The sequence below is a fragment of the Cetorhinus maximus genome, chromosome 14 (assembly GCF_964194155.1).
Source record: "Cetorhinus maximus chromosome 14, sCetMax3.hap1.1, whole genome shotgun sequence".
Classification (NCBI taxonomy): Eukaryota; Metazoa; Chordata; class Chondrichthyes; order Lamniformes; family Cetorhinidae; genus Cetorhinus; species Cetorhinus maximus.
The window spans coordinates 7,536,522-7,563,567 of record NC_135892.1 but is presented as its reverse complement, the minus strand read 5'-3'; the positions used below and the strand labels follow the sequence as shown (position 1 = coordinate 7,563,567).

General features: G+C 41.8%; 1 protein-coding gene across 1 annotated transcript; it reads left to right on the top strand.

The window, feature by feature from the left end:
* On the top strand, positions 1 to 26,348 carry mkks (MKKS centrosomal shuttling protein). The gene is made up of 4 exons (XM_078556445.1): positions 1 to 988; positions 14,637 to 14,818; positions 18,965 to 19,075; positions 24,173 to 26,348. The coding sequence occupies exons 1-4, from the start codon at positions 1 to 3 to the stop codon at positions 24,611 to 24,613; spliced, it is 1,722 nt and encodes a 573-aa protein (XP_078412571.1). The 3' UTR covers positions 24,614 to 26,348.
* The last annotated feature ends 698 nt before the right edge of the window (positions 26,349 to 27,046 follow it).

The window sequence follows — 27,046 nt, the reverse complement described above, 5'->3', positions numbered from 1 at the left end:
ATGATGTCATGCATGGTACCTAAAAAAGCATCTTTATGCAGCTCTGGACACTTAAATAGTGATGCACTTTGTCAGGCTCTTTCTGCTCTCAGAGGAATTGTGGAGTCGTGTTACGGTCCATTTGGTAGACTAAAACTAATTCACAATGCTGTGGGAGGCTACGTTCTAAGCACATCACAGTCTTCTGCACTTTTGGGTAATCTTTCTGTGTCCCATCCTGTGATAAAGCTAATAATAGCTTCCGTGTTGAATCATGTGTCTCGATTTAGTGATTCTGGACTGTTTACAGCAATCCTCTGCTGTAATTTGGCTGAAAATGCAATAAGACTTAATGTACCATGCAGTCATATTGTCAAAATCCATAAACACCTTCTGAATATTTGCATTGACTATCTAACTTCCGAGGAATGTAGCTGCAGAATACAGATAGATTTTAGTAACAGCAAGACTTTGCTTTCACTCGTTCGTACAGTGATAAATAAGCCTACTTGTATGTTGACTACAAAAGAAGCTGACTACATCAGTTCCTTAGTGTTAAAGGCATTTTTTTATACAATTCCATCTGTGATTGGAGATAACATTTCCTTGGGAAAGATGTTGATTGTTCCCATTGAGGGACAAGGTGTTACAGACTCCTGTGTGCTTTCTGGGATTCTTATAGAAATATTTGCATCTCATTCAACAACAATTGATATCACAAAGTTGACATCTGGTTGCATTAAGATTGCTGTATTCAGTGTCTCAATGTCAGGAGATGTTGTTGACAGTGGGAATGGTACCTGGGAGGTGGCATCAGGTTTTTGCCCAGAAGATGAATCGCTTGCCCAACTGCTGAAGGTGGGACGACAACTAGTTTGTGACCAAGTTCACCTTGTGGTGTGCCAGAAAGTGGTCCATCCAATTCTAAAACAGTATCTCCAAGAGCAACAAGTGATGGTGGAAGATAGACTTGGAATTACCCTCATGGAGCCTCTGATTCAATTGACAGGTGAGTATGTTAACCAACAACAATGTACACTTCCACTAGTCTCTCTGAAACTGATATATTATGTGATGCTTTTCTATACGTTCAGTCTTTGAGGGTGAAAGTATGTGAAATGTTCTTCATGTATGGGCCCATTGCAGTTTTTGTTTAACTCCCTAAGATATTATTGGTGGGGGAAGTGGTCATCTATCTTATATCTCCAAAATAATGACCTATGCTTTTGCATAGTAAGAATTTCTTAAAACCATGAGTATGGTGTCACTAACTGAATTGTGCAACTTATTTACAGTATGTAATCCAAAACCAATTTCCTTTGTGACTATAACTGAATGTTCTTTTGGCCATCAAATTAATTGCCTGCAGTTTAATTTCCAATTCTATCTAGCAGCAATCAATATCTGCACCTAGTTGGCAAATAAGACATAAAAAGGCACCGTTTTGTAAGATAAAAGCACAATAGCAACACCAACCAAGGACTGAACCCTTCCCTCTTTTTAGCATTGGTGCTGCTTTCAGCGCCTATGTTATAAAAAAAAAAAAAATCTAGTGCTTTGCCATAGAATAACAGTGATCAAGTTTGTCCCTGAAGTTTCCTACATGATAAATTCTCAGTGTGACCAATGCTGGCAAGAGGAGGCGCCAAGTTGACACGAGAAAAATTGAGAGCTAATCGCATATTGCTCCTATACACAACTCTTAGCACCCAATGACCAGCAGAGAGGGAGATTTGGGAGCAAGTCACCAACTGCCGAATGAAGGATCTAAATAGGGAAAATATGAATATATATGAAAAGAAAGAGGTATGAACTATAAATATCAGTCAAAATATGAAAAGAACTAGCAGCTGCCAATGCAGAAATGTTAATGTTTTGTTGGAACGAGTGCTGCTGCATTCAATGGAGATTGTTGATTTGGATAAGTGTCAAATATGATGCAATAAAGGGGATGGTACTTTAAATAGAATGGATTTCAGTTTATAAATAGCTAAAATATCTTAAAATGTGTTATTTGGATACGTTTTATGCAATGGCTACAGAATTAATATGAATATGATCAAAATAACGGTTGGAAATAAAATTTATGCTCAAACAGTCAGGGTTCAACATTGATCTAAGGCTGGATCTCAAAAGGATGTATTCTTGGTCTCTACCTCTTCTACATGCTCTCCTTTGTCTAAAGGCAAGGTCAGGTTCAACAAAACAGCAGCAGCTGACTTGAAATGTAAGTCAATGGTCATAAATATCAGATAGAGGGATATCACGTTTCAGAAATCTAGCAAAACAAAACCTGTTTGCACAAGCCAAATGAGTTGAATAATAATTTTTTTCATGGTGTTATTCCATGCTACATAGAACAAGCTCATTTAGTGAAAGAATTAATTTCTAATTTAATCCCTAATAATAAACATGAAATGCTCTTAAGCATTGTTAAGAATGCATTAATCGTATAGTGCGTGGGAGAAATGTGTTCTTCAAATAAAATAAGTTGTGGCACTGGAGCATGAAATTGAAAATGTAGTTGGAGTTAAAAGTACATTACTGACAGTCTAGAAACTCTGGCCTTTCCTACATCCAATCAGGAGATGACAATGGATGCACAAAGTGTGGGATTTTCAATTCAATGTAATAAAAATAAAATAGATTAGTGAAAATTATACTGTAGCATTCCAATGGCTGAGCAAATTTATTCTGTGGATAACTCAGCTGGACATCCTAGAGAGGTCTCTTGTTCAAAACTCTGTGTAAAAAAATATTTTCCTAATCTCCAATTTAATTCTTTCATGTTTGTAAAGATAGGTTTATTTATATAGAATCTTTCACATTCTTTGAACATGCCAAAGCACCAAACAACCAATGAATGAGAATTGAAATCAGCTGCTGCTGCCAGGCAAATCCAGTTGCCATTTTGCACTCAGAAATAGCAGTGAGATGCCTAACTAGTTAATCTGATTTTTGTCAGTTTGGCTAGAGATAATCTTTGGCTTCGTGTTTGTTGCAAGACCTTTTATCTCTACGTGAGCAGGTAATTGCAACTTCAATTTAATATGATAGCAACATATTGTAGTGCTAGAAATTTGAAATAAAAACAGTGCTGGAAAAATGCAACAGGGTCTGACAGCATCTGGTAGAAATGTGATGGGTTTTATGCTGTTGAGAGGGGGGAAGGGGAGGTAGATCAAAAGGGAAGGCCTGGGATAGGGAGAGGATGGAAGAGATTAAATAACAAAGATGTCATGAAACAAAAGGCAAAGGGAGTGGTAATGGTTGTAGTAAAGAAACAAAGCATTGGTCCAGAGTAGATGCTAATGGTAGAATAATGAACAGCTCTGACTGAAAGCAAAAACATGAAAACAAGATACAGACTGGGACTTGGACAAAAGACAGTCAAAATGGAGAACAGAGTTGATGGTCTGAAGTTGTTGACCTCAATGTTGAGTCTGTAAGATTGTAAAGTACCTAATCAGAAGATGAGGTGCTGTTCCCCAAGCTTGCGTTGAGCATTTTTACTTCAGTTTAATGTCTCATCTGAAAGATTGCAGTGCTGTCTCAGTATTGCACTTAAATTTGGGCCTTTAACAGTCTGTGGAAACCACTCATCGCTGTTTAGCTTACAACCCAACTAATTTTGAAGACCTTCACTAGGTCATCGTTTAAATTTCTCATGCACTGTTTCCATTGCTGTCTATCCTTACTATACGAATTAGGAGCAGGAGTAGGCCACTTAGGCCTACGAGCCTGCTCTGCCATCCAATAAGATCATGGCCTCAACTCCATATTCCCACCTACCCCTGGTAACCTTTCACCCCCTTGCTTATTAAGAAGCTATCTAGCTCTGTCTTAAAAATGTTCAAAGACTCTGCTGCCACCGTCTTTTGAGGAAAAGTGTTCCAAAGGCTCACCACCCTCTAAGAGAAATAATTTCTCCTCATCTCTGTCCTAAATGGGCGACCCCTTACTTTTAAACAGTGACCTCTATTTCTAGATTATTCTTCTTTCAACATCCACCCTGTCAAGACCCCTTAGGATCTAAGTTGTCTCTTACTCTTCTAAACTCCAGTGGATATAAGCCTAGCCTGCCAGCCTTTCCTCATAAGACAACCCACCCATTCCAGGTATTAGTCTAGTAAACCTTCTCTGAACTGTTTCCAACGCATTAACACCCTTCCTTAAACAATACTGTACACTACACCAGATGTGGTCTCACCAATGCCCTGTATAACTGAAGCAGAACCTCTCTACTTTTGTATTCAATTCCCCTCTCAATAAACAATAACATTCTATTAGCTTGCCTAATTACCTGCTGTACCTGCATACTGGCCTTCTGTGATTCATGTACTAGGACACCCAGATCCCTCTGTATCTCAGTGCTCTACAATCCCTCACCATTTAGATAATATGCTTCTTTTTATTCTTCCTGCCAAAATGGACAATTTCACATTTTCCCATATTATACTCCATTTGCCAGATCTTTGCCCCCTCACTTATCCTATCTACATCCCTTTATAGCCTCCGTATGTCCTCTTCACCACTTTGTTTCCTATCTATCTTTGTATCATCAGAAAATTTAACAACCATACCTTCGGTCCCTTCATCCAAGTCATTGATATAAATTGTAAAAAGTTGAGGTCCCCGCACTGACCCCAGTGGCAGACTGCTCGTTACATCCTGTCAACCAGGAAATGACTCAGTAGCTTATTCAGTGCCCCTGAAATCTTTCACAAATTGCATGAATCAGCAAATTTTGATATTTCTCCAATTCCTAAGTTATTTTTATTTATATGTACATAGGCCCAAGACAGACTCAGGTAGAACACCTTGCCATATTTTGGTAATCTGAGAAAACTTCTTATTGCCTCTAACCTTTTACTTTTGACTTCCCCTTGTGTCTATGGTTGTGGCAACAATTGGCCAGGAATTTTCTGGATCTGAAGATATATTGGTTTCTGTGTCAATCAGTCCTTATGCCAAAATGTCCTGCCAATCACATTCACCACATCTTAACATTGAGACTGGCGTAAGAAACTAGAAATTAGTGTAAATAATTGCAATGTGTGGAAGCACTGAACTTATGCCATGTTCCTTCTTTAAGAACTTCTTCATGAAAATTAATGTTTGAAGCCATCAAACTTATCATTTATGTGCGTATTGGGAAGGAATTTAAATTTTTAATTAACACTTTGATTCCATGAGTTATCTACATTCTACATTCCCATATCGGTCTCAGTAAAGAAAAATAAATGCTGTGAAATTACAGAAGTAATCACTTTGGCTCCTGCTGCGCCAAAATAGCTTTGCTTAAATCTATACCTGCGGGAAACTAGCATAAATTCAGGATATTTGTGTGAGTTCTTTTGCACAGGGTCAGTTAATGAACTGCAGACAAATTTGCCAGCGGTTTAAATTGAGGACTAGCGAAAAAAAAGTAAGTCACATATAACCTAATTTCCTTTATCTTGTGCACTTAAAATCTGCACTGTGCTGTACTTGCACCATTCTTTTGGTGTGAGTTTCAAGAAATTCTAGGCCAATATCTTCAAAGGGAAATTTCTCAAAACCCCAATTTTAAAAAAAAATTTGTTCATGGGATGTGGGCATCACTGGCTAGGCCAGCATTTATTGCCCATCCTTAATTGCCCTTGAGAACGAGTGGCATGTTAGGCTGTTTCAGAGGGCAGTTAAGAGTCAACCACATTACTGTGGGTCTGAAGTCACGCATAGGCCAGACCAGGTTAGGACTGCAGATTTCCTTCCCTAAAGGACATTAATGAACCAGACGGGTTTTTACAACAATCAACAATGGTTTCATAGCCATCATTACACTTTGAATTCCAGATTTTTTTTAAAATTCAAATTCGAACCCAGGTTCTCAGAGCATTACCCTGGGTCCCTGGATTACTAGTCCGGTGACAATACCGCTACGCCACCACTTCCCCTGGATGAAATAACAACCTGTATGTTCAAAGCTAGTAAAGTTGTTGCAAGTGCTAATCTAATATATTCAATTCATATCAAAAGTTCTGAATAGTTCAAGTACAATTTAGAAAAAGTTCTTTGATAAATCTTGTGAATTCTGGATATGATGCTCTTTCGGTAATGGTGTGTTATTAGAGTGAAAGACTGATGGCTACTGAGCATTATTTATTTGTGATCTTTTGTGAGTGCATCATCAATGATTCTTCCTCTTCTGTCAGGTACCATGCCCTAAGAGGGCATTGGTGATTTTGGACTTCCATTGGATTTGTCCATGTTTATGCTTGGCAAAGTACTGCAGTGGATTGCTGTTGCCTTCTGCAGTACAGCTGACCAGGAAACTCTCCCGCTCTTGCTGCCTGCTATCAGGCATATTGGAAGGATGACAGGCTGATAATTGACCTGTTTGGCCACATTATGAATACACCTTCTGTGGTCATCAAGTACTGAGTGGGACTTGAACCTGAAGCTTCTGGCCTAAAGGCAATGATGCTACCTACTGTGCCACAAGACAACTTCATCAATGACTAGGTGTTCTATAAGTTCTAGTTTTCTCCAGGTGGTTATAACTCTGAGAGTCAATAGACTATTAAAAAGTGATGATATCAGGGTTGAACTTGACCCTATTCTTAACCTGTTTTTTGCAATTGGATCATTAGGCAAGAGGAAGGATCTGCTTAAGCCCAAGAGCGCTTTATGCATCCACACCCACTAGAGAATGAGTTGAAATCCATTTTCATAGAGAACCCTTAAAGCTGGAATCAGTATTGGCTGGATTCAGACCAAAACCCTAAATATGATATAGCAATGTGTTAACCCATAACCTCATCAAATCAGCAGATGTACATAATTCAGTCCATGTATTCTGAGAGAATTCAAAGACTAATGTTGTACTTGCAGTTTATCAAAATCCAAAGACTCTATTGCAACATTAAACTCCTTTCTGTGTAAAGTACCCTGTAATATTTTGTACTAATGTACTTTTATGACTTAAATTTCAAGTGGAGTGTATCTTGTTCAAGATGCAAGGAGCATTGCTACCTGACTTTAGAAATCACTGACCAAAGTTAATGAAACCACAATATTTTGTGACAAGTAGGGGGCATGTTTGAAAGTTGTATTTTTCAGTAGCTTAAGTTATTCATGCCATAGTAGCACCATAAAATTTTACTGGAGTAGCCCATGAAACAAGCTTCTGTTACTGGATAATTATTTGGAGGCTAATGGAGGGTTGGCAGTTTACTGTACCTTTTTATTTAGAGCCTGTGAAAGGCTGGGCACTGTAATTTACAGATGTTGCATGTGTGAATGAGTTCTTCAGATCTTTCTCACGAGCATATGCAAATTAAGTGGTCTGTGTACTGCTTGTTATTTTTGCCTCATTTTTGCAAAATCAATTTTGTGGTTGTATAATTGACACAGGAAATGATTATTGGTGTCGATATATAGGTTTTGATAACAAAAGTTCTGAATTGCGGAAATATTAAGTTAACTTGTTTACATTTCTTTTCTAGTTCAATAATATGTTGGGCAAAGGTTAGTTGTCTTGAAAAGCCATAAAAATGTATTTTTAGAACTGTTCTGAACACCTATTAGTGAAAGAGCTCGGTATCTTTAGTGTGACTTCAAGTGCGGATTGCGGACTTCAAATGCCTAAAAAGTTTTCAAATCATCTTTTTAGATTACTATGCCATTGGTATACTTTTGCAACCTTTTACAATCAACTGTATTTTTAACGTCCTTATTGAACTAATGCCGGAAGCAAGACTATCAGATACTGTATATTGCTAATGAACAATTAATTTTGGCTGGCGATAGTTAATACTTTCACAACAAAATAACGTACTTCAAAAGAGAAACATCGGGCGGAATTTTCCCAGATTGCACTAAGTGCGGTAGTGGGCGAGTAAAATGGTGTCCTACCCGCCGACAAAAATGGCAGGTTTTCACGCCATATCGTCCCAAGCCCACCTCATTATTTATTCATTCCTGGGAAACACGCCGTTTCCATGGTGGGGGTGCTGTCATTCACCCGCCCACCATCACCCCACTGTTACATCACGCTGGCCATCATCTTTAAAAGGCAGCCGCCAGCAAAGCGCTTATCGCCACCAGCTCACTACCACTGCCTGAGAGACACGGCCAGCAAAGGAGAAAAGATTACACCCCCCCCGCTTCAACAACAGTCTCTTGAGCGACTGCTAGATGTTGTGGAGGCCCACCGGGATGTGCTGTACCCCTGCTCTGGCCACAGGATGGGCAGCAAACCTACCAACCTGGCTTGGGGGGGGGCGGTGGCAGCTGTGGTCAGTGCAAACACCCTGCAGAGGAGGACAGCCACCAGTGCCGCAAGAGGATGAATGATGATCTCCATTCCACCAGGGTAAGTCACTCTTTTCATCACTTCCAGCTCACACACTCACAAACCCACCACACATCCACAGGGCCCTCATTCACTGCCAGCGCAAGGGACATCACCATTCACTCTTTCACAAATGCTGTCATTGTCCTCACTACTCACCACCCACGCATGCCAGGCATATTGATCATCTGGCCTGGCAGGCGCCCATGTCTACCCATGCAGGACAAACCGGCACACAACAGGAGGGAAAGGTCGCAGATAGGTGGAGGGATGCCAGAGATCAAAGTTCTGACAGAATTCGAAAACAGAGCCATCCAGTTGGCCGGCGATGACTGGGACCATTCCTGTGCTGACGGTGAGGTCGGCGCTGATCTACTAAGTGAGGATCCAGCAGTGCGACGTCCATCAGACAACCATACTGTGAGTGATGTGTCCTCTTTCACAGGCCACTGCCAGGCACTAATTATCTCTCCTTGCTTTCGCAGGCACATCTGCCAAACAGCCAACAGAGTCCATGACCCAGAGCCTCCAGTCAAGCTCCAAAGAAACCTCTGAAGAGGAATCTGAAGGCACCCTCCCTGAAGTCCTGTCACAGTGCTCACCCACACCCTCCACCAGCTCAGAAACACACACCTCGGTGGGAAGTAGCTTTAGAGTAGCCTCAGGATCACAATCTGGTGAGTACATCACACTTTCTGATCCACAGCAGGCGGAGGCAAGGACGTCCCAGGTTCCCGGCATTCTGAGGACTGCTGGAGGCCAGAACGTTGCAGAGTCTGAGGCAGATGACAAGCCTCTAGACTCAATCATGTCACAGTTCCTGGAGCTGCAAAGGCAAGCTAGGGAATATCAGGAAGGGATGTCTGCTGCAATCCTAAGATTGCAAGGCATGATGGAGGAGCCTGTCCACCTTCAGGCTGAGGTAATAGCACTAGCATTGCAATGCACCCAGGTCAACACTGGCAGGATGGCAGTCGCCATGGAGACCTTGGTCTAGGACATCACTCCTGCACTGCTGTGCGGGCTTAACTCCATCACTGATACCATAGTTGGCCTCCAATAGTGTGTACACGAGGGGGTTGCTGGGCAGCTTGATCTCACTCCAGTTACTCCTTCCACTCTCAGAGTCACCCAGGGGCCCTCAGGCACCCATAGGGATGAGGCTCAGCAGGTGCACACTCCGGGACCATCCACCCAGGTGACTCTGGGAGTGACCAGCCCATCCGAATCCCCTCTTCCTGTGACCTCCGCAGTTCCAGCTTCACAGGCCGAGGAGGGTGCCACTGCCACATAGCAGGACCCCAAAGGCAGGCTGGAGCCCACCAAGTCTCGGCCCTCCAGAGGACGCCTGCCAAAGTCATCACAGACCAGGATCACAGTCAGCAGGCTGCCTCCAGCTCTGCTGTGGATGTCTGGGGAGCACGAAGACGTAGCAGCAGGGTTAGGAAAGTTAAGTAAAAGTAGTTGCACAGCCTGGGCACGGGTGTTGATCACTTGTACATACTGTTCACTATTGTCAATAAACTCCTAAGAATGTCTCCCTGTCTGTGGCTCCTTGTTTCTGATGAGCAGTGTTCGTGTCACTCAGATGTGAAACCTTTCTGCACAAGATAAAAGGCAGGTGACCCAGTCCAGGGCCTCTTCTCTGTGCAGCCTTCAGACCACAGTGATGGTCGAGCCTCACTCTCCTTGGAAACATTACTGATGCCTGCACCTCGGCAGTGCTGGTCATTGCTGCCAGAATGTAGTGGGCAGGTGCCACAGAGTTCTCTCATTCTCTCTGTGTGCTCTCAGGACATTTAAGGTGGGGCTGGCCCCCATCTCTTCAGCATCTGCAACCAGTGATGCTGTGCACCAGCTCCTGAAGGGCTGAGATGCTGAAGGCGGACACAGCATCAGATGTGTGTAAAGTTTCATGACTGCGTCTCTGAGATGGCCCTGATCATGGAGCGCACGCGAGCTGCCATCGGCCAGACAGGAGTCAGACCAGCCACGGCTTTTTGTCGTTCCTGGGTAGCATGTGCGGGAGCCCTTGCTGCCCCTTCTTCATGACTTTGTGCAGCCAGGAGCCTCAGTTGCTCTCTCCTCTCTTCTGTGCTCTCTGTAGGACATCAGGCATGCAGCTAGGTCACCAGAATCCATGATCCTGACGTGGTCCTCCTGCAGCATGAGAGAGAGAGATGTGGTTATCATGGCTGTACTTAGCACCTTTCCTGGCCCTGTGTGACCGCCCCTTAATGCTTCCCAGAACGCTGGTAACCTCTTGGATGGCCAGAGATGAGTGCGCTGCATGGCTGCCCTGTCAATCTGCGACATGGGGGACACTGGTCCAAACTGGGATGCTGAGATTGGAAGGGGTTGTGGGCATCTCCAGCAGTGACTGCTACATGGCCAGCATTGGCGAGGAGATTGTACAACGTGTGCAGTCCAACTGCTCCGTGGTCCAATAAAGTGGTTGCGGGTTCGAAGTCTGTGTTCAGGGGGTTGGGGTGGGGTTGGGGCGTCAGGTGGGGGGCGAGGGTAAGGTATGGAGCGCTTGGTGGCTCTTTGGTGCCTCCACGTTGCTTTCATGGGCGGGCAGGCTAGGAGCCCGACCCCAATCATATCACTGTGGCTGAGCCTGATCTGTCTCAGTTGCACCTGTTTATACAGGTGTCCCTAATGCGTTGCCACTTCCCTCGCTTACCCTGACCCACCCACCTCAATTGCCTATGCGTGGGATGCAGCGCCAGGGCAGCACTTGACCTGCCTCCTCACCGACAATGGTTGTCTCTGAGGCTGGCCACCACTGGCCCCTGGACACTACCCCCCTCAGCAGCCACCTCCAAGGCTGGCCAGCACTTAACCCCTGACAATCCCCCCCTCTCCCTCAGCAGTCACCTCCGAGGCTGACCACCACAAATGCATCCTGCAGGTCTGCGTGTGGTTCCCAGGGAGCATCCACGTCTCCTACATCCTTAGCAGGTCACAGATCCCAGACAATTTCCAGGGTCCACAGAGGCTGCAGGGCTGGCTCTTCGGGGACAAGGGCTACCCACAGAGGACGTGGCTGATGACACCTGTGCGGCGGCCTCAGACTGCAGCAGAGAGAAAGTACAACGAGGCTTATGCTGCAACCCAGACTCTGGATGAACAAACAGTAGGCATTTTGAAAATGAGGTTCCAGTGCTCAGCGGGCTGGGTGGAGCACTGCAATACAGTCCCCAGAGGGCGTCATGCGTTATCATCACTTGCTGCATGCTACAAAACCTGTCACTGCAATGGGGAGAGGACCTGGCTGAGGAGGAGATAGAAAAGCTGCACGTCTCCTCCAATGAAGAGGATGGTGAAGGGGATGAGGATGATGAGGTCTTTGAAGGTGAGAATGCCGGCGATGAGGCCATCACACTGACCAGACTGGGCAGGTGCACTCATGAGGCCCTAATAATCACAAGATTCGTGGGGTGTGATGACGAGATGCAGTGAGGACAGTCCTGACATCCTCACCCTGCGTCTGTGAACATTTGGCTCCTGTGTGGCTGATGGCAGTGCACATACCCTCAGTGATCAGGCTCATGTCATGGAGGCACAGCGGAGGCCCTAATAGGCGCAAGATTCCAGGAGGATGATGATGACATGAATGAGGACACTCCATAGATCTTCACATTTCCTCTGTGAATATTTGACTCCTGTCTGGCTGAGGGCAGCTCGCCTGTGCTTTGTGATCAGGGCTGTATAATGGGGACGCAGCCGTGAAACTTTAAGTGCCCCAGATCCTTTGCCAACTTTCAGCATCTGTCCTCTTCAGGATCACACCATCACTGGACACAGATGCTGAGCTGAAGAGATGGGGGGAGGCCAGCCCCACCTCAGAGGCACTGAGAGCACACAGAGAGAATAACAGAGCTCTGTAACGCCTGCCCATGACATTCTGGCAGCAATGACCAGCACCATCGAGGTGCAGGCAACAGTGATGTGTCCAGTACGTGTGAAGCCAGACCATCACTTGGGTCTGAAGATTATACACTGCACAGGGAAGAGGCCCTGGACTGAGACACTTGCCTTTGGCTAGTGCAGGAACCAAGGTTTCACATCTGAATGACACAAACGTTGCTCATCAGAACAAGGAGCCATAAACAAGAAGACATTTTTGGGAGTTTATTTACAATAGTGAACATTATGTACAAGTGATTAACACCTGTGCCCACGCGGTGCGACTACGTCTTCTTAACCTTCTTAACCTTGCAGCTACGTCATGGTGCTCCCCCGACACCCACAGTGGACGAACAGGCAGCCTGCTGACTGCTACGCCCACTTGTCTGTGATGACTTTGCCAGGCATCCTCTGGAGGGCTGAGACCTGGAGAGCCGGCCTGCTCTGGGTATCCTGCTGTTTGCCAGGTGCACCCTCTTCAGCCTGTGGAGCAGGAGATGATGGGGTCACGGGAAGAGGGGACTTGGATCGGCCAGATATTCCGGAATGGATGGCCCCAGCGTCAAGCTGCTGGTCTTCCTCCCTATGGGTGCCCGAGGGCCCCTGACTGACTCCTTGAGGAGAAGGGGAACTGGAATTAGATCGAGCTGCCCCGCGCCCCTCTCACTTTGATACTGTTGGGGGTTAACAATGGCATTGGCAATGGAATTCTGCCCGCGCAACAGTTTAGGACCGATGTCCTGGACCAAGGTCTCCAAGGGAGCCGCCATCCTGCCAGTGTTGACCTCAGTGCGTCAGCATGGCGGCACTATCACCTCAGGCTGAAGGCAGACGGACTCCTCCATCATCCCATGCAATCTGAGGAATGCACCACACATCCCTTCCTGATGTTCCTGTGATTGTCTTTGCAAACAACTGATTGAGGACTGAGTCCAGAGGCTCCTCATCTGATCCAAGCTTAGCAGATTCCTTGTCTCCAGCAGGAGACAATGAGTAGGATGTCAGGCCTGCATGTGTGCTGAGTGGAGCCATGGACGGGTGAGTTGGCAATCTCCAAAGGAGATGAGGCCAGATGGAGATGTGAGGTTGTGTGTGAGAGAGTGAGTGGTGATGTTCTATGATCTGGCAGTGAGTGAGATGCGAGTGAATGTGTGTTGGGTTTGTGAGTGGGTGAGCTGAGATTGTTGAGATGGTTGACTTCCCCTGATGGCACGGATGAGATCATTCATCCTTCTTCTGCACTAGATGGCCAACTCCTTGTGTGCAGCGTTGGCACTGACCACCTCTGCCACTACCTCCTAAGCTGGAATAGTGAGACTGATGTGCCTCCTGTGGCCAGAGTGGGGATAGGAAACATCGCGGCAGGCCCCCACAGCATCCAAAAGGTGTCCCAGAGATGCGTCACTGAATCAGGGGGGGGTGCTGCTTAGCTTTTGGGGTCATGCCTTCACAGGAGTAGTCCTGGGCTGCAAGCATTGAGAAATGTGTGCACAGCTGTACTTTAAATCGACACCTGGAGTGAGGAAACGGCATAGCCGCCTGTCAACTAGACAATGTGTTTCCTGCGGCTGCATAGTTAATGAGGTGGGAATGGGACGATACGGCATGAAAATCCGCCATTGCGGCCGGCGGGTAAAACATCATTTTTCATGCTCACTACTGCACTTAGTGCAATTTTGGGACAAGTCCGCCCAAAACGTTAGAACATTTTTGCCTGGCATGCCTGTGGAATTCTCCCGATCTTTTACTGTGGTGCTGTTCATGCCATTTCTCTGGGGTTTCCCCCTTTCATCGAAATTATGACAGACAATCAGGAGAAATCCTGCGGAAATTATACCCCTTTATTTTCATATGTTTAATTTTGCCTATTTTGGTTTAGGGTTGATAAGAAATAGTATTGATCAAATTACAGCACTTCAAAATAAATATTCCCAATAATTTTACCTTTTATCACTATCTACTGAACAGCCACTGTTGAACTAATAGTATAGCGAGAGGAACTAATTGGAAAGCACTTTCAGAGAGTTGGCACAAGTATGATGGGCCGAATAGCCTCCTGTGCTGTATGATTCTATGTTTGGAAGGTAACATTATCAATAAGAATTAGATTGTTTGATCTTTTTAAGGAAGGTTTAGTTTAATAGCACAATTGCTCTGACAAATTGCTCATTTATTCTCCAGTTGTCTGACCACAAGTTTATCATTAAACATGTGTAATAGCTTAACATGTTCCATTAGTTCATGGTTTATTCAGTGAGTTTATTGATGTACTGCATAATTTGAAATGTTAATTTGTAATGGATATTGTTAAATTTCTCCACGTTTTTATAGTGCTCAATCCATGGATTTTTCTAATTCTTCATTGTGTCCACCATTTTGTAATTTTTGGCTATTTTTAATTTAATAGGTGCACAGTCCATTAGTTCATATTATCACCCCATTCCCCCTGGCTGCTATGGCAATGTTAAGAACCTGTGTATTGTGAAGTTTGGCTCCAAGCGATTCCTGCATCTGGTCCCAAATGAGAACAAGCCTGTGTGTAGTTTGGTACTATGCAATCGAACTGAAGCTGGAGTCAATGAGCTGAAGGTAGGCTAAATGGTCCGCATGCCAGAATTCTACCGTTTTCCTGGTGAGTCCTTCACCCTCTTGATCTAACTCAGTGGCTTTTCATTATCTACCAATGAGTACAAGCAGCATCTATTATAAAACTTGTAAATGGCAAGTGCATCAGAATCATAGATTCTTTGAAGCTGAAAAAAGTCCAGCTTTGTTGATGTCTTTCTTAATCGTGTAAAGACACAAACTGTTGAGGCTGTGTCCACAGTTTGGACCGAAATGGCAGCAATAGATGAAGCAGGATTATAGACAAAAGAGTAGCGAACTTCGAATTATCAACATCAAAACGTGCAGGCAGAAAACCTTCAAGATCTTTTTTTGTATTTAATTGCTGTAAACCCCTTTGGGGATATTCAGCGGTCATGAAAGGTGATATATCAATGCAAGTTCCTTTGTTACTTACCAATATGGCATCTTGACCAAGGTTGCACTCTCCTAATAATTATTTTAAGCAATGTAAACCATTGCCTTTGAAAATTGGATTCTTCATTCTTTTCAATGTACAATTTATGTATCACTCCTGTATGATCCTCTGGGTTACTTTTCACCCACTCACCTCATTTAGTTCCATGTTGCCCTTGTTGTTAAGTGAAAGAGAATTCAGCATGCTGATGTATCTGTTTCAGCTTCTGGGTCAATGTTTAGTAAAGTTTAACGGTTGAGTTCTTCGGTTAACGCTTTTACATTTAAAAACTGTTTTGTGACAAATCCTAAATTGTAAATTTGTGTATTATGTTTGAAGATACCTTCTATTTTTTTTAAATCATGACTGATATGTCAAATGTACTGTTCTGAATCACAACTCTGAATGTTGTGGATTCAGGCAAAGATTTCACCAAGGTTCATAAAACCGTTGATGGGAAGAATTCCAGGACATAGCTGAAACAATGAGTTCAAGCAAGACTGCCAGGTCTACAGTTGTTCCAGTCATTTGCTTTCCTGTCCCATTAAAAATCATGCAAACATCAAAAGGAGGGGGTTGCTCAGAATCATCGCATTGACTCCCAACTGCTTCAAGTTCTCTATCACGTTGACACCTTTGGCTAAACAGACCAAGTAAACCATGGACTTCAAAGTGGATCACTCTTTGCCAGATGGGAGAGTGGGATATTGGATGACCTATACTAAAGGATCAGGATTACTGAATTAATTTAGCTAAAGACATATTTCCTCTCTCTTGGGTTAATATTCTTCTAAGCCTACACCCACCGGTTTACAATTGATAGCACAGTTACTGAAGAAGATAACTCTTGCAGTTTTCTTAGTCTAATGAAAATGATCAGAGTCCCATTGGAGAACCATCATTCTTGTGATTTAATTTGAAGATTGTTATCTATGTAAACCAAAAATCTTCCCCTGCATATTAAGAGGAATCTTAAGTTCTAAATTGTATATTTTAGTGTCTGCGAGGGGATTGGTACAAACCTTTTCTCAAATTCCAGTTTGGTAAAAGCTTCATAATGTGTAAACAATTCTCCTATTCTACAAACCTGGTTAAATTAAACAAAACTGTTAGCTGCACTTCATCTGCTCTTCTTTCAAAAACAATTCCTCGTTCATTTTCCTTGAGAAATGAATAACCTTTTGTCCTCATCTTTTCTTCATAGTTCAATGATCCAAAGTATCATGGAGTCTTTCTTCTCCTTTCTAATGGATCAATGCCTCTTTGGAGATCTAGTGACCAACACTGAATACAATAATCTAACACTGTCTTGTACAGGCTAAACAAGTTTCCTTGGAATTGTATGATTTTAGTAATACAGTCTGACATTCACATTGCAGGTGTTTTAAAAAGTAACAGCCTGAAAGGAATTCCAACTTCTTTTACTCTTCCAACATCATGATGAAAGTTATTACCACCCAATTTGTAATTGAGGTTATTTTTTCTGACAAAAAAACCTTAAAGAAGGAGCCATTTAGCTTGTTATTCTAAACGAATCTGCAACATTGACAACGAGTGGTAGATTGTGATTGCAAGAAAACTCTCTCAGAGTAGAAATTGTAAATATAACTTTTAATTCTCCTTATTAGAGGTTACTCAATAGGGTTTCAAGATTCACAATATGGGTTCTGGAAAACGAGATAATCTCTCGGATATAGTTCCTTGTAAGCCTTTATGTTAAGTCTCTCACAAACCTATATGGCCCCTTTATAGTTTGGGGCATCCTGTGAAATTAAGCTTCTTGGTTTTCAAAAGCCATTTGATAAAGAGTCCAAACAGAAGTACGGATTTGTGGAATTAGCAGATGAAAAACTGGTTAGACAACAGGAAACTCAGGGTAATTATAAATGTGTATTATTTGAGCTGGGAGATGTCTAGTGGACAATGACACAGACCCAGTCATTAGATCTCTACTTTTCACAGACTACAAATGAGCTAGATTAGAGGATTAAAGCAGAATTTCTAAATTTGCTGATGGCACAGAAAAGTGTGGAATGCAGAATGCTTAGTAGAGTCAGATATTTAAAGGGATCCAGAAGCACTCATTACACGGTCTAATAATAAGCAAATGGAGTTTAACATTCATTATCGCAAAGACCTGGTTTATGGCAGAAAAAATAACCTCAATTACAAATTGGGTGGTAATAACTTTCATGATGTTGGAAGAGTAAAATAAGTCGAAATTCCTTTCAGACTGTTACTTTAAAAAATATCTGCAATGTGAATGTCAGACTGTATTACTAAAATCATACAATTCCAAGGAAATTTCTTTAGCCTGTACAAGACAGTGCTTAGATTATTGTATTCAGTGTCGGCCACTAGATCTCCAAAGAGGCATTGATCCATTAGAAAGGAGCAGAAAGAGTCCATTTTGAATCATTGAACTATGAAGACAAGATAAGAAGACAAAGATTATTCATTTCTCAAGGCAAAGGAATGAGAAATTATATTTTAAAGAAGAGCAGATGAAGTGAAGCCAATAGTTTTGTTTAATTTAACCAGGTTTGCAGAATAGGAGAGTTGCTTTCACATTATGAAGCTTTTACCAAACTGGAATTTGAGAAAAGGTTTTTCTCTTGTAGCATTATTAACTTGTGGAATAAGCTACCACCTAATTCAGGGAACACTGGTTGGGCGTTCATTCTCAAAGAAAACTTGAAGTTAAATCTTGGAAAACTGCAGAGAAATTTAGTATTAAAGAATCTTGAATACTTTCTTTTAACAATTTTTTGTTAAACAGTTCACTCACAAGCAAATTTCTCTCCATCCATTTGCTCTGTGTTGCCGAGACACACAAAGTAAATTGCAATGTTTCACTATAAGGAAAACAGTTTTGCTCCTTTATGAAGTGCACTCTGAAGAATGAGACTAATGTGGTTGGGATGCCCTCTATAGCTGCATTGTAAAATTTTAGGGCAATTTTTGGTTTGTAAGACATCTAATTTGTGGTGTTTATATACGAAATAAATTTATTTCCACAGTTTGATAGAAAATCTATAATGTTCTAATTGCAATGATGTCATATTTCCTAGAATGCAATACACAAAAGAGAATCAGTTGCCTCCTGCCTGTGAAAAAGTACGCTGTTAAAAGTTTTGCAGCACATAGTTAAAAACATTTGGGAGAAAATTCTGATCCACTAGCTTCTTAGCTTTCTTTGTTTTGCCTACAACGAATCGCTTGAAAATCATGAAGCTTAATTCATTGGATTCCAAAGAACCGAAAAGGAGTGACATAACTTACGTAGTGTTTCTTTTCAACACAACAGCACTCTGTTTAAAGAGGAATTAATTAAGCCATTGAAATGAGAATTATTTTTAAAAATACAAATCTCCCTTTAAACTTTACTGGTGTTAGGTTGATTATAAAATCAGAGAGAAATGACAGATGAAGCAGATTGCGGTTCAAAATGACCTCTTCTCATTCCATAGAAATATTTCTATTCAAAGTCTATGTCTAGGGTACTTATTTTTTTCCATGCATTTTTGTCCTTCTATAGATTAGGAAATGCGTACCTGCAAATAATGTTTGAATTGTTATCTGCAAGTGTGATATAAATTATCTATTCCTTCAGATATATGCATCTGTATGAGATGGCAATGGCAGTCATGTCAGAATTTTCCACAAAAATTTGTATGTATTCTTTGCTAATTTTATCTCCCTGTATGTTGCAGCTTGTCTGTCAATCTGCAGAATGTGTGATGCGATTTGTACTCAAAGAGCCTTTGGCTGTACTAGGAGGAGGTTGTGCTGAAAGCCATCTCGCTACTTACATTGTACACAAGGTTTGTTTGTTATTTGGCAGATCTTCGAAAATAACCATTTTTAGTTAACACTGATCCATAGAAGTTTTATTAAAAGTTTAAGAACTTGCATTAAGTGCCTACAGGAATTGCCATTGTCTCCTTTCTCATGATATAAAATGACATAATTAGTGGCTGGGGAAAGAAACTGATAAAGATTCTTATCTATATCTATTTACTGTGTCCATTTTTCTCCATTATAAATTCCGATGTCTACGTTTGAAATTGAATTTATTGTAATATGCCTTTAAGGGATAGCAGCATGCCATCACTAGAATGGAAGTGTGTCATGTGATCCAGTTTCAGTTTCACTTTTGACCTGTGAACAGATCACAGCACACACAGCTCTGCTGCTGATGTCTTCAAGTTTTCTACCTTTGTATAAATGCTCTTATGTGCCGAATCTAAATAAATGAACCCACAACATGTTTACACAATCCCTTATGAGTCATTGGTACCTTTATATCATGACTAAAACATGACAGAATCTGCTTATATAAACTTGTAATTATACTTTCTCGTCAGTGGTGGCACTGCAGTGCTTGGTTTTCCAGCTCCCAATTCACCAACCTGTCCTGTGGAAAAGCCCCTGTGCTCCATGGAAGGTTACTGCTTAGTTGCTCAAATTATTGTAAATTTTGCTGTTTAGCAAAAAATAATAATATGAAATCAAAATATAATTTAAAATGTTAGAACGGCATGTATTTCTTTAAAATCTGTGCTGAAGTATGCTTGCCTGCCTTCCTCTTTGCTTCACCTTAAGACTACATTTGGTATCGACCTCTCATCTGCAAAACCATGGGAAATTGACTAGTTTATCAACAACATGAAAAAAGAGCTCAGGACCCAAAGGCATCAGTCGGATGTGCTGAAAACGCAAAATTATGGGACAGTCAAGCACTACCTAATATTACATGATAGTGTAAACAAAATCTTCACCTAAATCATGGTATTAGGCACCCTACCCACTCCTATTGAACAGCAACCCCTTCTGTGCCTCTTTGCTCCATTCTCTTTCGCCCTCTCTTCATCTCTCCTTCCACCCTTGTTCTAACCTCTGCCATCTCCTACTTCCCTTTTCCCATAACCTCCATCCAATCTTTCCTTTTCTATTCCTTCCTTCTACTGCAACATACTTCCCTTCCTCCTCTTTGTCCCTACTCTCCATCCTCTTCCATTCTCCCTTTCTCCTTCTCTCTCCCATCCTCTCCCGTCACCTATTCTACCCCTATTCTCCCTCCACCTCTCATTTTTTTCTTCCCTTCCTGTCTTAGTCTCATTCCCAGCATTGTAGTCCTCTTCCTCCTTCAGGTACCATGCTCTCAGAGGGCATTGGTGACCATGGACTTCCATTGGATTGGTCCATGATTATGCTTGACAAAGTACTGCAGTGGTTTGCTGTTTCCTTCTGCAGTATAGCTGAGCAGGAAACTCTCCATCTCTTATAGACTGCAATCAGGGGTATTGGAAGGATTTACAGGCTAATAGTCAACCTGTTTGGCCACGTTATGAATTGGGACTTGAACCCATTGCTTCTGGCCCAGAGGCAGGGTCGCTACCCACAGTACCACAAGACCTCCCCTAGCATTGTAATACCCCCTCTAACCTTGATCTGAAAACAAAAAATTAACCTTGACTCCCCATGAGAGAACGGTTGTGTGTGTGTGCAGATTTACTATATACATTAAGTACATACGGACATATGAAATAGGAGTAGAAGTAGGCCACTCAGCCCCTCGAGCCTGCTCTGCTATTCATTAATATCATGGCTGATCTGTTTGTGTTTCGACTTCCACATTAGCATCTATCCCCGATAATCTTTGATTCCCTTGCCTAACAAGAATCTATCTACCTCCGCCTTAAAAATATTCAATGACCCCTCCTTCCACCACCTTCTGAGGTAGAGAGTTCCAAAGTCGCACAACCCTCTGAGAGAAAAAAATTCTCCTCATCTCTGTCCTAAAAGGGCGACCCCTAATTTTAAAATAGTGCCCCCTAGTTCTGGACTCACCCACGTGAGGAAACATCCTTTCCGCGTCCATACAATTCAGGGTCTTATATACTTCAATCAAGCCGCCCCTTACTCTTCTAAACTCGAGTGGAAACAAGCCCAGCCTGTCCAACCTTTCCTCATTCCAGGTATCAATCTAGTAAACTTCCTCTGAACTGCCTCCAATGCATTTATATCCTTCCTTGAATAAGGAGACCAAAACTGCACATAATATTCGATATGTGGTCTCACCAATACCCTGTATAACTGAAGCATTCTTACTTTTATGTTCAATCCCTCTTGTAATAAAGGATAGCATTCTGTTAGTCTTAATTACTTGCTGTACGTGCATACTTATTTTTTGTGACTCATGGGCAAGAAATTTCCTGTCGGCGAGCGGGGGCGTGGCCCGCTGACTGACGAGTAAAATGATGCGGAATGACGTCAGGCGGAACTCCCCTCCTGACGTCATTTGCATTTTCAGGTGGGCGGGGGTGCAGCCGAGTCAGCTGTGTGCCTGCTGACCTGTCAACGGCCTATTTAGGCCATTCAAAAACCAATTAAGATCATTAGAGGACCTGGGAGTGCTGGCAGCCACGTGAAAAAGCATGAAACCTCATCCACGGGCAGGATGAGGTTTCATTGCTGAATCAAAAAATTAAGAGACACTTTTAATTAACGTTACAGAATCTTCCCCCCACCACCCCAGCACAGGAAGCGCATAGGGCTTCCCTGCAAACGTCACGCTGGGCAGGCCTTAATTGGCCCACCCACTAAAAATGGGTGTCCCCCTCCCCCTGCTGATCGGGGGCGCCGATCGGAGGGCTGACCCCCACGCCCAACCCCGCACTTCCTCCCCGATGGGGGGGAATATTTTGCCCATGCACTAGAACACCTAGATCCCTCTGCAGCTCGGAATTCTGCAACCATTCTCCGTTTAAGCAATATTCTGCTTTTTTATTCTTCCTGCCAAAGTGAACAACTTCACCTTTTCCCACATTATACTCCATCTGCCATACTTTAGTCCACTCACTCAACCTATCCATATCCGTCTGCAGCCTCCTTATGTCCTCTTCACAACATACTTTCCTACCTATCTTTGTGTCATCTACAAATTTAGCTACCATGCCTACACTCCCCTCAACTGAGTCATTGATATAAATTGTAAACAGTTGAGGCCCCAGCACAGACCCCTGTGGAACTCCATTCGTCACATCCTGCCAATCAGAAAAAGACCCATTTATGCATACTCTCTGTTTTCTGCCAGCCAGCCAATCTTCTATCCATGCTAATACTTTACACCCTACACCATGAGCTTTTATTTTCCTCAATAAGCTTTGATGTAGCACCTTATCAAATGCCTTCTGGAAATCCCCTTCATCCACAGCACATGTTACTCCTTCAAAGAACTCCAATAAATTGGTTAAACATATTTCCCTTTCACAAAACCATGCTGACTCTTCCTGATTACTGTAAGTTTCTCTAAGTGCCTTGCTATAAACTCCTTAATGATCAATTCTAACACCTTCCCCACAATAGACAGCAAGCTAACTGGCCCATAGGTTCCTGTTTTCTGCCTCCCTCCCTTCTTGAGTAGAGGGGTTATATTTGCTACTTTCCAGTCTGATGGAACCTTTCCAGAACCTTGGGAATTTTGGAAAATTAACACCAACACATTTACTACCTGTTTAGCTACCTCTTTTAAGACCCTAGGATGAAGTCCATCTGGACCCGGAGACTTGTTTGCTCCATCAGTTTGCTCAGCACCGCTTCCCTAATGATTGTAATTTCACCAAGTTCCCCACTCCCTTCCATTTCCTAATTTACAGCTACTACTGGATTGTTCTTTGTGTCCTCTAAAGTGAAGATAGAAGCAAAATATTTGTTTATTTCATCCGCCATTTCCTTATTATCTATTATTAACACCCCATGGTCCTCTAGAGGACCAACACTTACTTTACTTGCTCTTTTCCTTTTTAAATGCCTGTAGAAACCCTTGCTATCTGTTTTTACATTTCTAGCTAGCTTTTGCTCTTACTATAATTTCTGACTCCTGATTAACCTTTTAGTCATTCTTTGGCATTCTTTATTTTCTGACCAATCACCTGACCTACCACTCATTTTTATGTAGTTCTCTGCTTTTTCCTTAAGTTTGATGCTTTCCTTAACTTCTTTAGTTGACTATGGATGGTGGGTCCTTTCTTTAGAATTTTTCTTTATATTAGGGATATACTTACTCTGATTATTCTGAAATATCCCCTTAAATGTCTGCCACTGCTTCTTTCGATCTATCCCCTAGCCTAGTAGGGGAAAATTGCTTGTCTCATAATTTTAACGCTTTAATGTGGTTATCATTGCACATCAACTGCCTGGTCTGGTTGTCGGTATGTTCCATGACACCTGCTACCAAGGGAAAAATAAAGGAAAACAAGAACAGAAAGAGACATGAACTCAATTCAAAAATAACAAAGGAGGAGCAATTGCAAAGAAAATAATTTGATCTCATGATTCAGATGACAAAGCATTCAAACTTCCCTCACGGGGTTGCACACCATCTGAACCCTTTTATTAGATTTCCTCGCAATTATTTTAGCTGATCCATTATTACTCTGTACAGCGACAGTTAATAAAAAGTGCAAACCAGAATTGCTCAATTGACCTATTGACAGATCTGAAACTAGACTCTTTTCCGAGCTATTTGTCACATGAATTGTTTCTGCATATTTAATTCAGACAAAACTGACGTATATTGTTTGACTTGAATTTTGCCTTGTTTTATGATAATTTGAATATAAAATAATGTGATAGAAGTGGTATCACCCAGATTTTCATTATGTGAAAATTTAGAGGTTTGATTTGTGCACTGATGGCCTAATGCCATAGAAGTTGAGAGTGTATACAAGAACAAGCAATATACTCTATTAAATAGTATACATACTGGATTAGAGTATGGTGAAATCAAGTTAATTTTCAGTAGTTAAGAAATTGCATTTTTGAAGATGTCGGTGATTTTTTTGCAACTATTGTGAATCACAAGCGTAGCTATTAGAATATTGTGGAACATTTTCTGAACTGAACTCTTTTCACAGAGCCACTGTGTAACTGAAGATAAGTTAGCAGAGTTGGGTTGCTCTCGATCCGAATACAGAATTGTTGCTGACAGTTTCTGCCGCTCACTGGAGCGTACTGCCTCTTCACTGGAACATGACGGTGGTGAGAACTTTGTTGATGCTAAGTATGGACACCGTTGGTCAGTTCTGCCCAATATGCCTTTGCACGCTGACTGGTCAGAGGTATTTTCTAGATGTGCTTGTGGTTTGTACACAGCACAACAGAACCTGAACTGGACTGTTCTAGGTAATAGGACAGCAATTACTAGCCTAGAAATGTCCCTCAAGAAACCGAGTGAATATTTCACAGATCGATTAGCATTGGACTCCTACTCCGTGAAACTCAATGCATTGCAAGTAGCAGTAGAAACAGCAAATTTAGTAGTTGATTTACAATATGTTATTCAGGACCGGAATTAAACTCATGGAGGCCTGAAATTTTTAGCCATTCCAACATAAGACCTATAAATATAATTTCCCACTTAATGTCCAGCTATATTTAGCATTGCTTGCCATGATGCTTAGAAAAGTGTTCTGAAAAAGTTTTGGGTAAATATTAGTTGAGCTAAAATCATCTACATATGTCTTTTTTGAGATTATTTTATGCAATAATTTTTCCCCCTCAGTTCTGATTGCCAAAGTTCAGGACTTGGGTGACATGGTCAGGCTGTTTATTAATTCTCCATGCTGAAGTGCTAACTCGCATCACCACATAGTGGGAGGATATCAGTCTGATTCCTTCTCCAGTGAACCATACAAGGCACAGGTACAGTGCTTAACTGCAGGGAAAATAAATATTAGGTGCAATGCTGTGAAACCCACATCATCTGACAGCTTATCAAAGAGGCAATGGTCAGCCTTCTGCCCACCTTCAGATTTCAGAGCTGTTGCAGTCAACAATCTACAGAGAAAAAAATGACAATATTTTCCCCTTCATTTGAGGGCAAATATAACTCCATCTATAAAACAATATAGCTGAGCTCAATATGATACACCTTTGGTGACGTGTGAGATGTTTTCCATTTTTAACTCTACCCAAATAGATCTGTTGTGTATATTGAAAACAAATGTCCAGTGTATATGAATTTGTTGCATTAAGAAATGTGTGTTGTCTTCAAGATGTGACTATTCTCACTCAATTGTTGATGTTGCTGGGTCACTAATGTCAACTTCCACTCAACCTAGATTTACATAGATTTTAACTGAAGGTGCTTTAGCAGTCTCACTTTTATTTAAAGCCCCCTATAGCCTAAAGTTTAAAATAAAATCCTTGTTGACTAAAGAGTTCAATCTGCGAAGAAAAGATAGAAGAGGGCAAAGATTTTGAATTTGGTTTCTGATGAACAGGACATTGCTGATAGGGGAGTGGGATTTAGTGCAGAAAAGCATGTGGGTGCAGACTTTTGGTAAGTTGTAGTTTGTGTAAGGTGGGAACTTAGAAGGTTGGTGAGCAGAGCATTGAATAGAGAAGACTTGAGGTGACAAGGGCTGAGTCGAGATTTTTAACAGCAGTGGGAGTGAGATAGGGTAAGAGATGGAAATTGGCAGCTTTAGTTGTGGCTGGGATGTGGGATTTGAAGTAAACGCGGGGTCAAACAGAAAACTGAGGTTGGACCATCATGAATGAGCAGCTAAAGAGGGAAAAAGATGGGACCAGACAGACTTTTTGCAAGAACCAAACAGGTTGGCTTTACTTCTGGCAATGTTAAGTTGGTGTTTTGCCTATATTGGAGAAAATTTTATTCATCTGTCGCTTAATGTTGGACAAGCATATAGATCTATAGCATATATTAAAAATTACAGACTGGTTATCTTTGACTCAATATATTTAAAAATAACACACTGGTGATCTTTGACTCAAATTCCTTAGAATATTTGGATAAGATGTCGTCCACTAATCTTGTACACCAGTATACGAACAGGGTATTGAAAAACCTGACTTAGCTACTAATCAGTAATCAACATGAGCTTTATTTGAGGTTTTCATTAAGTTTACAAATTTAATATGTGATTAGCCATTTTAGAAACCCATCCTAATGTTTCATGAATGTAAAATCACCTGGTTGAAACTTGATAACTGAGACCTGGTTATAAGCAGAAATATCTGTTCATTGGTTAATTGTATTACAATAAAATTTAGGTCATGTTTAATCAACTGGTAGTTATTGTCTTTTGTGCCTTTGACAGAAATATGTTCGTATCTTCATATCTCCAGAACTAATTTCTGTAGAAATAATGGACAGTCCTCAAAAAGGGAGCATGTTCTGAGATTCCCTATGAGCATAAGATGACTCAGGTATTTAATTGGATAGGATGGCCACTCTCTGAGTGTATGTACAAGCTTGAAATCAAAAAGGGAACAGCATATCCCTTTAATCTATTCCTGATCACTGTTATTTCATCTAAAAAAAACGGATAGTATTTTGCGCTTAAAACATATCCATTTCTGAGAAGATTACTATGGGAGGAAAACTAGACGGGTAAACAAGTGGCTTGTAATTATGAACAAAAGACTTAATGCCTTGGTATTCGCAATTGCAGGAAAATGTTAAGACTTGTTCTGCTGCCGGAAAGTGTGAAATGCAGGTTTATTTGTTCAGGAAGCCCAGCAATGTTAGAAGCAAGAAAAGAGAGCGTGCATTTATATAGTGCCTATCAGGACCTTAGGATATTTCCAAATGCTTCATAGCCAATGATGTACCTTGAAAACCCTGTTGTAAGGGAAATGCAGTAATCAGTTTGCACGCAGCAAGATGAATGACCAGATAATCTGTTTTTACTGATTGGTGTTCTATTATAATTAAATTGGATCGTGTAAAATTTCTGAATTCATTCCCTGCATTTCTCAGCAAA

What these genes read in the sequence shown, in the direction of transcription:
- mkks (XM_078556445.1), top strand. Translation starts at nt 1, where the DNA reads ATGATGTCATGCATGGTACCTAAAAAAGCATCTTTATGCAGCTCTGGA. An exon ending in CTGGAGTCAATGAGCTGAAG is followed by an intron (nt 14,819 to 18,964) that starts GTAGGCTAAATG and finishes TGTATGTTGCAG; the next exon opens with CTTGTCTGTCAATCTGCAGA. An exon ending in CTACTTACATTGTACACAAG is followed by an intron (nt 19,076 to 24,172) that starts GTTTGTTTGTTA and finishes CTCTTTTCACAG; the next exon opens with AGCCACTGTGTAACTGAAGA.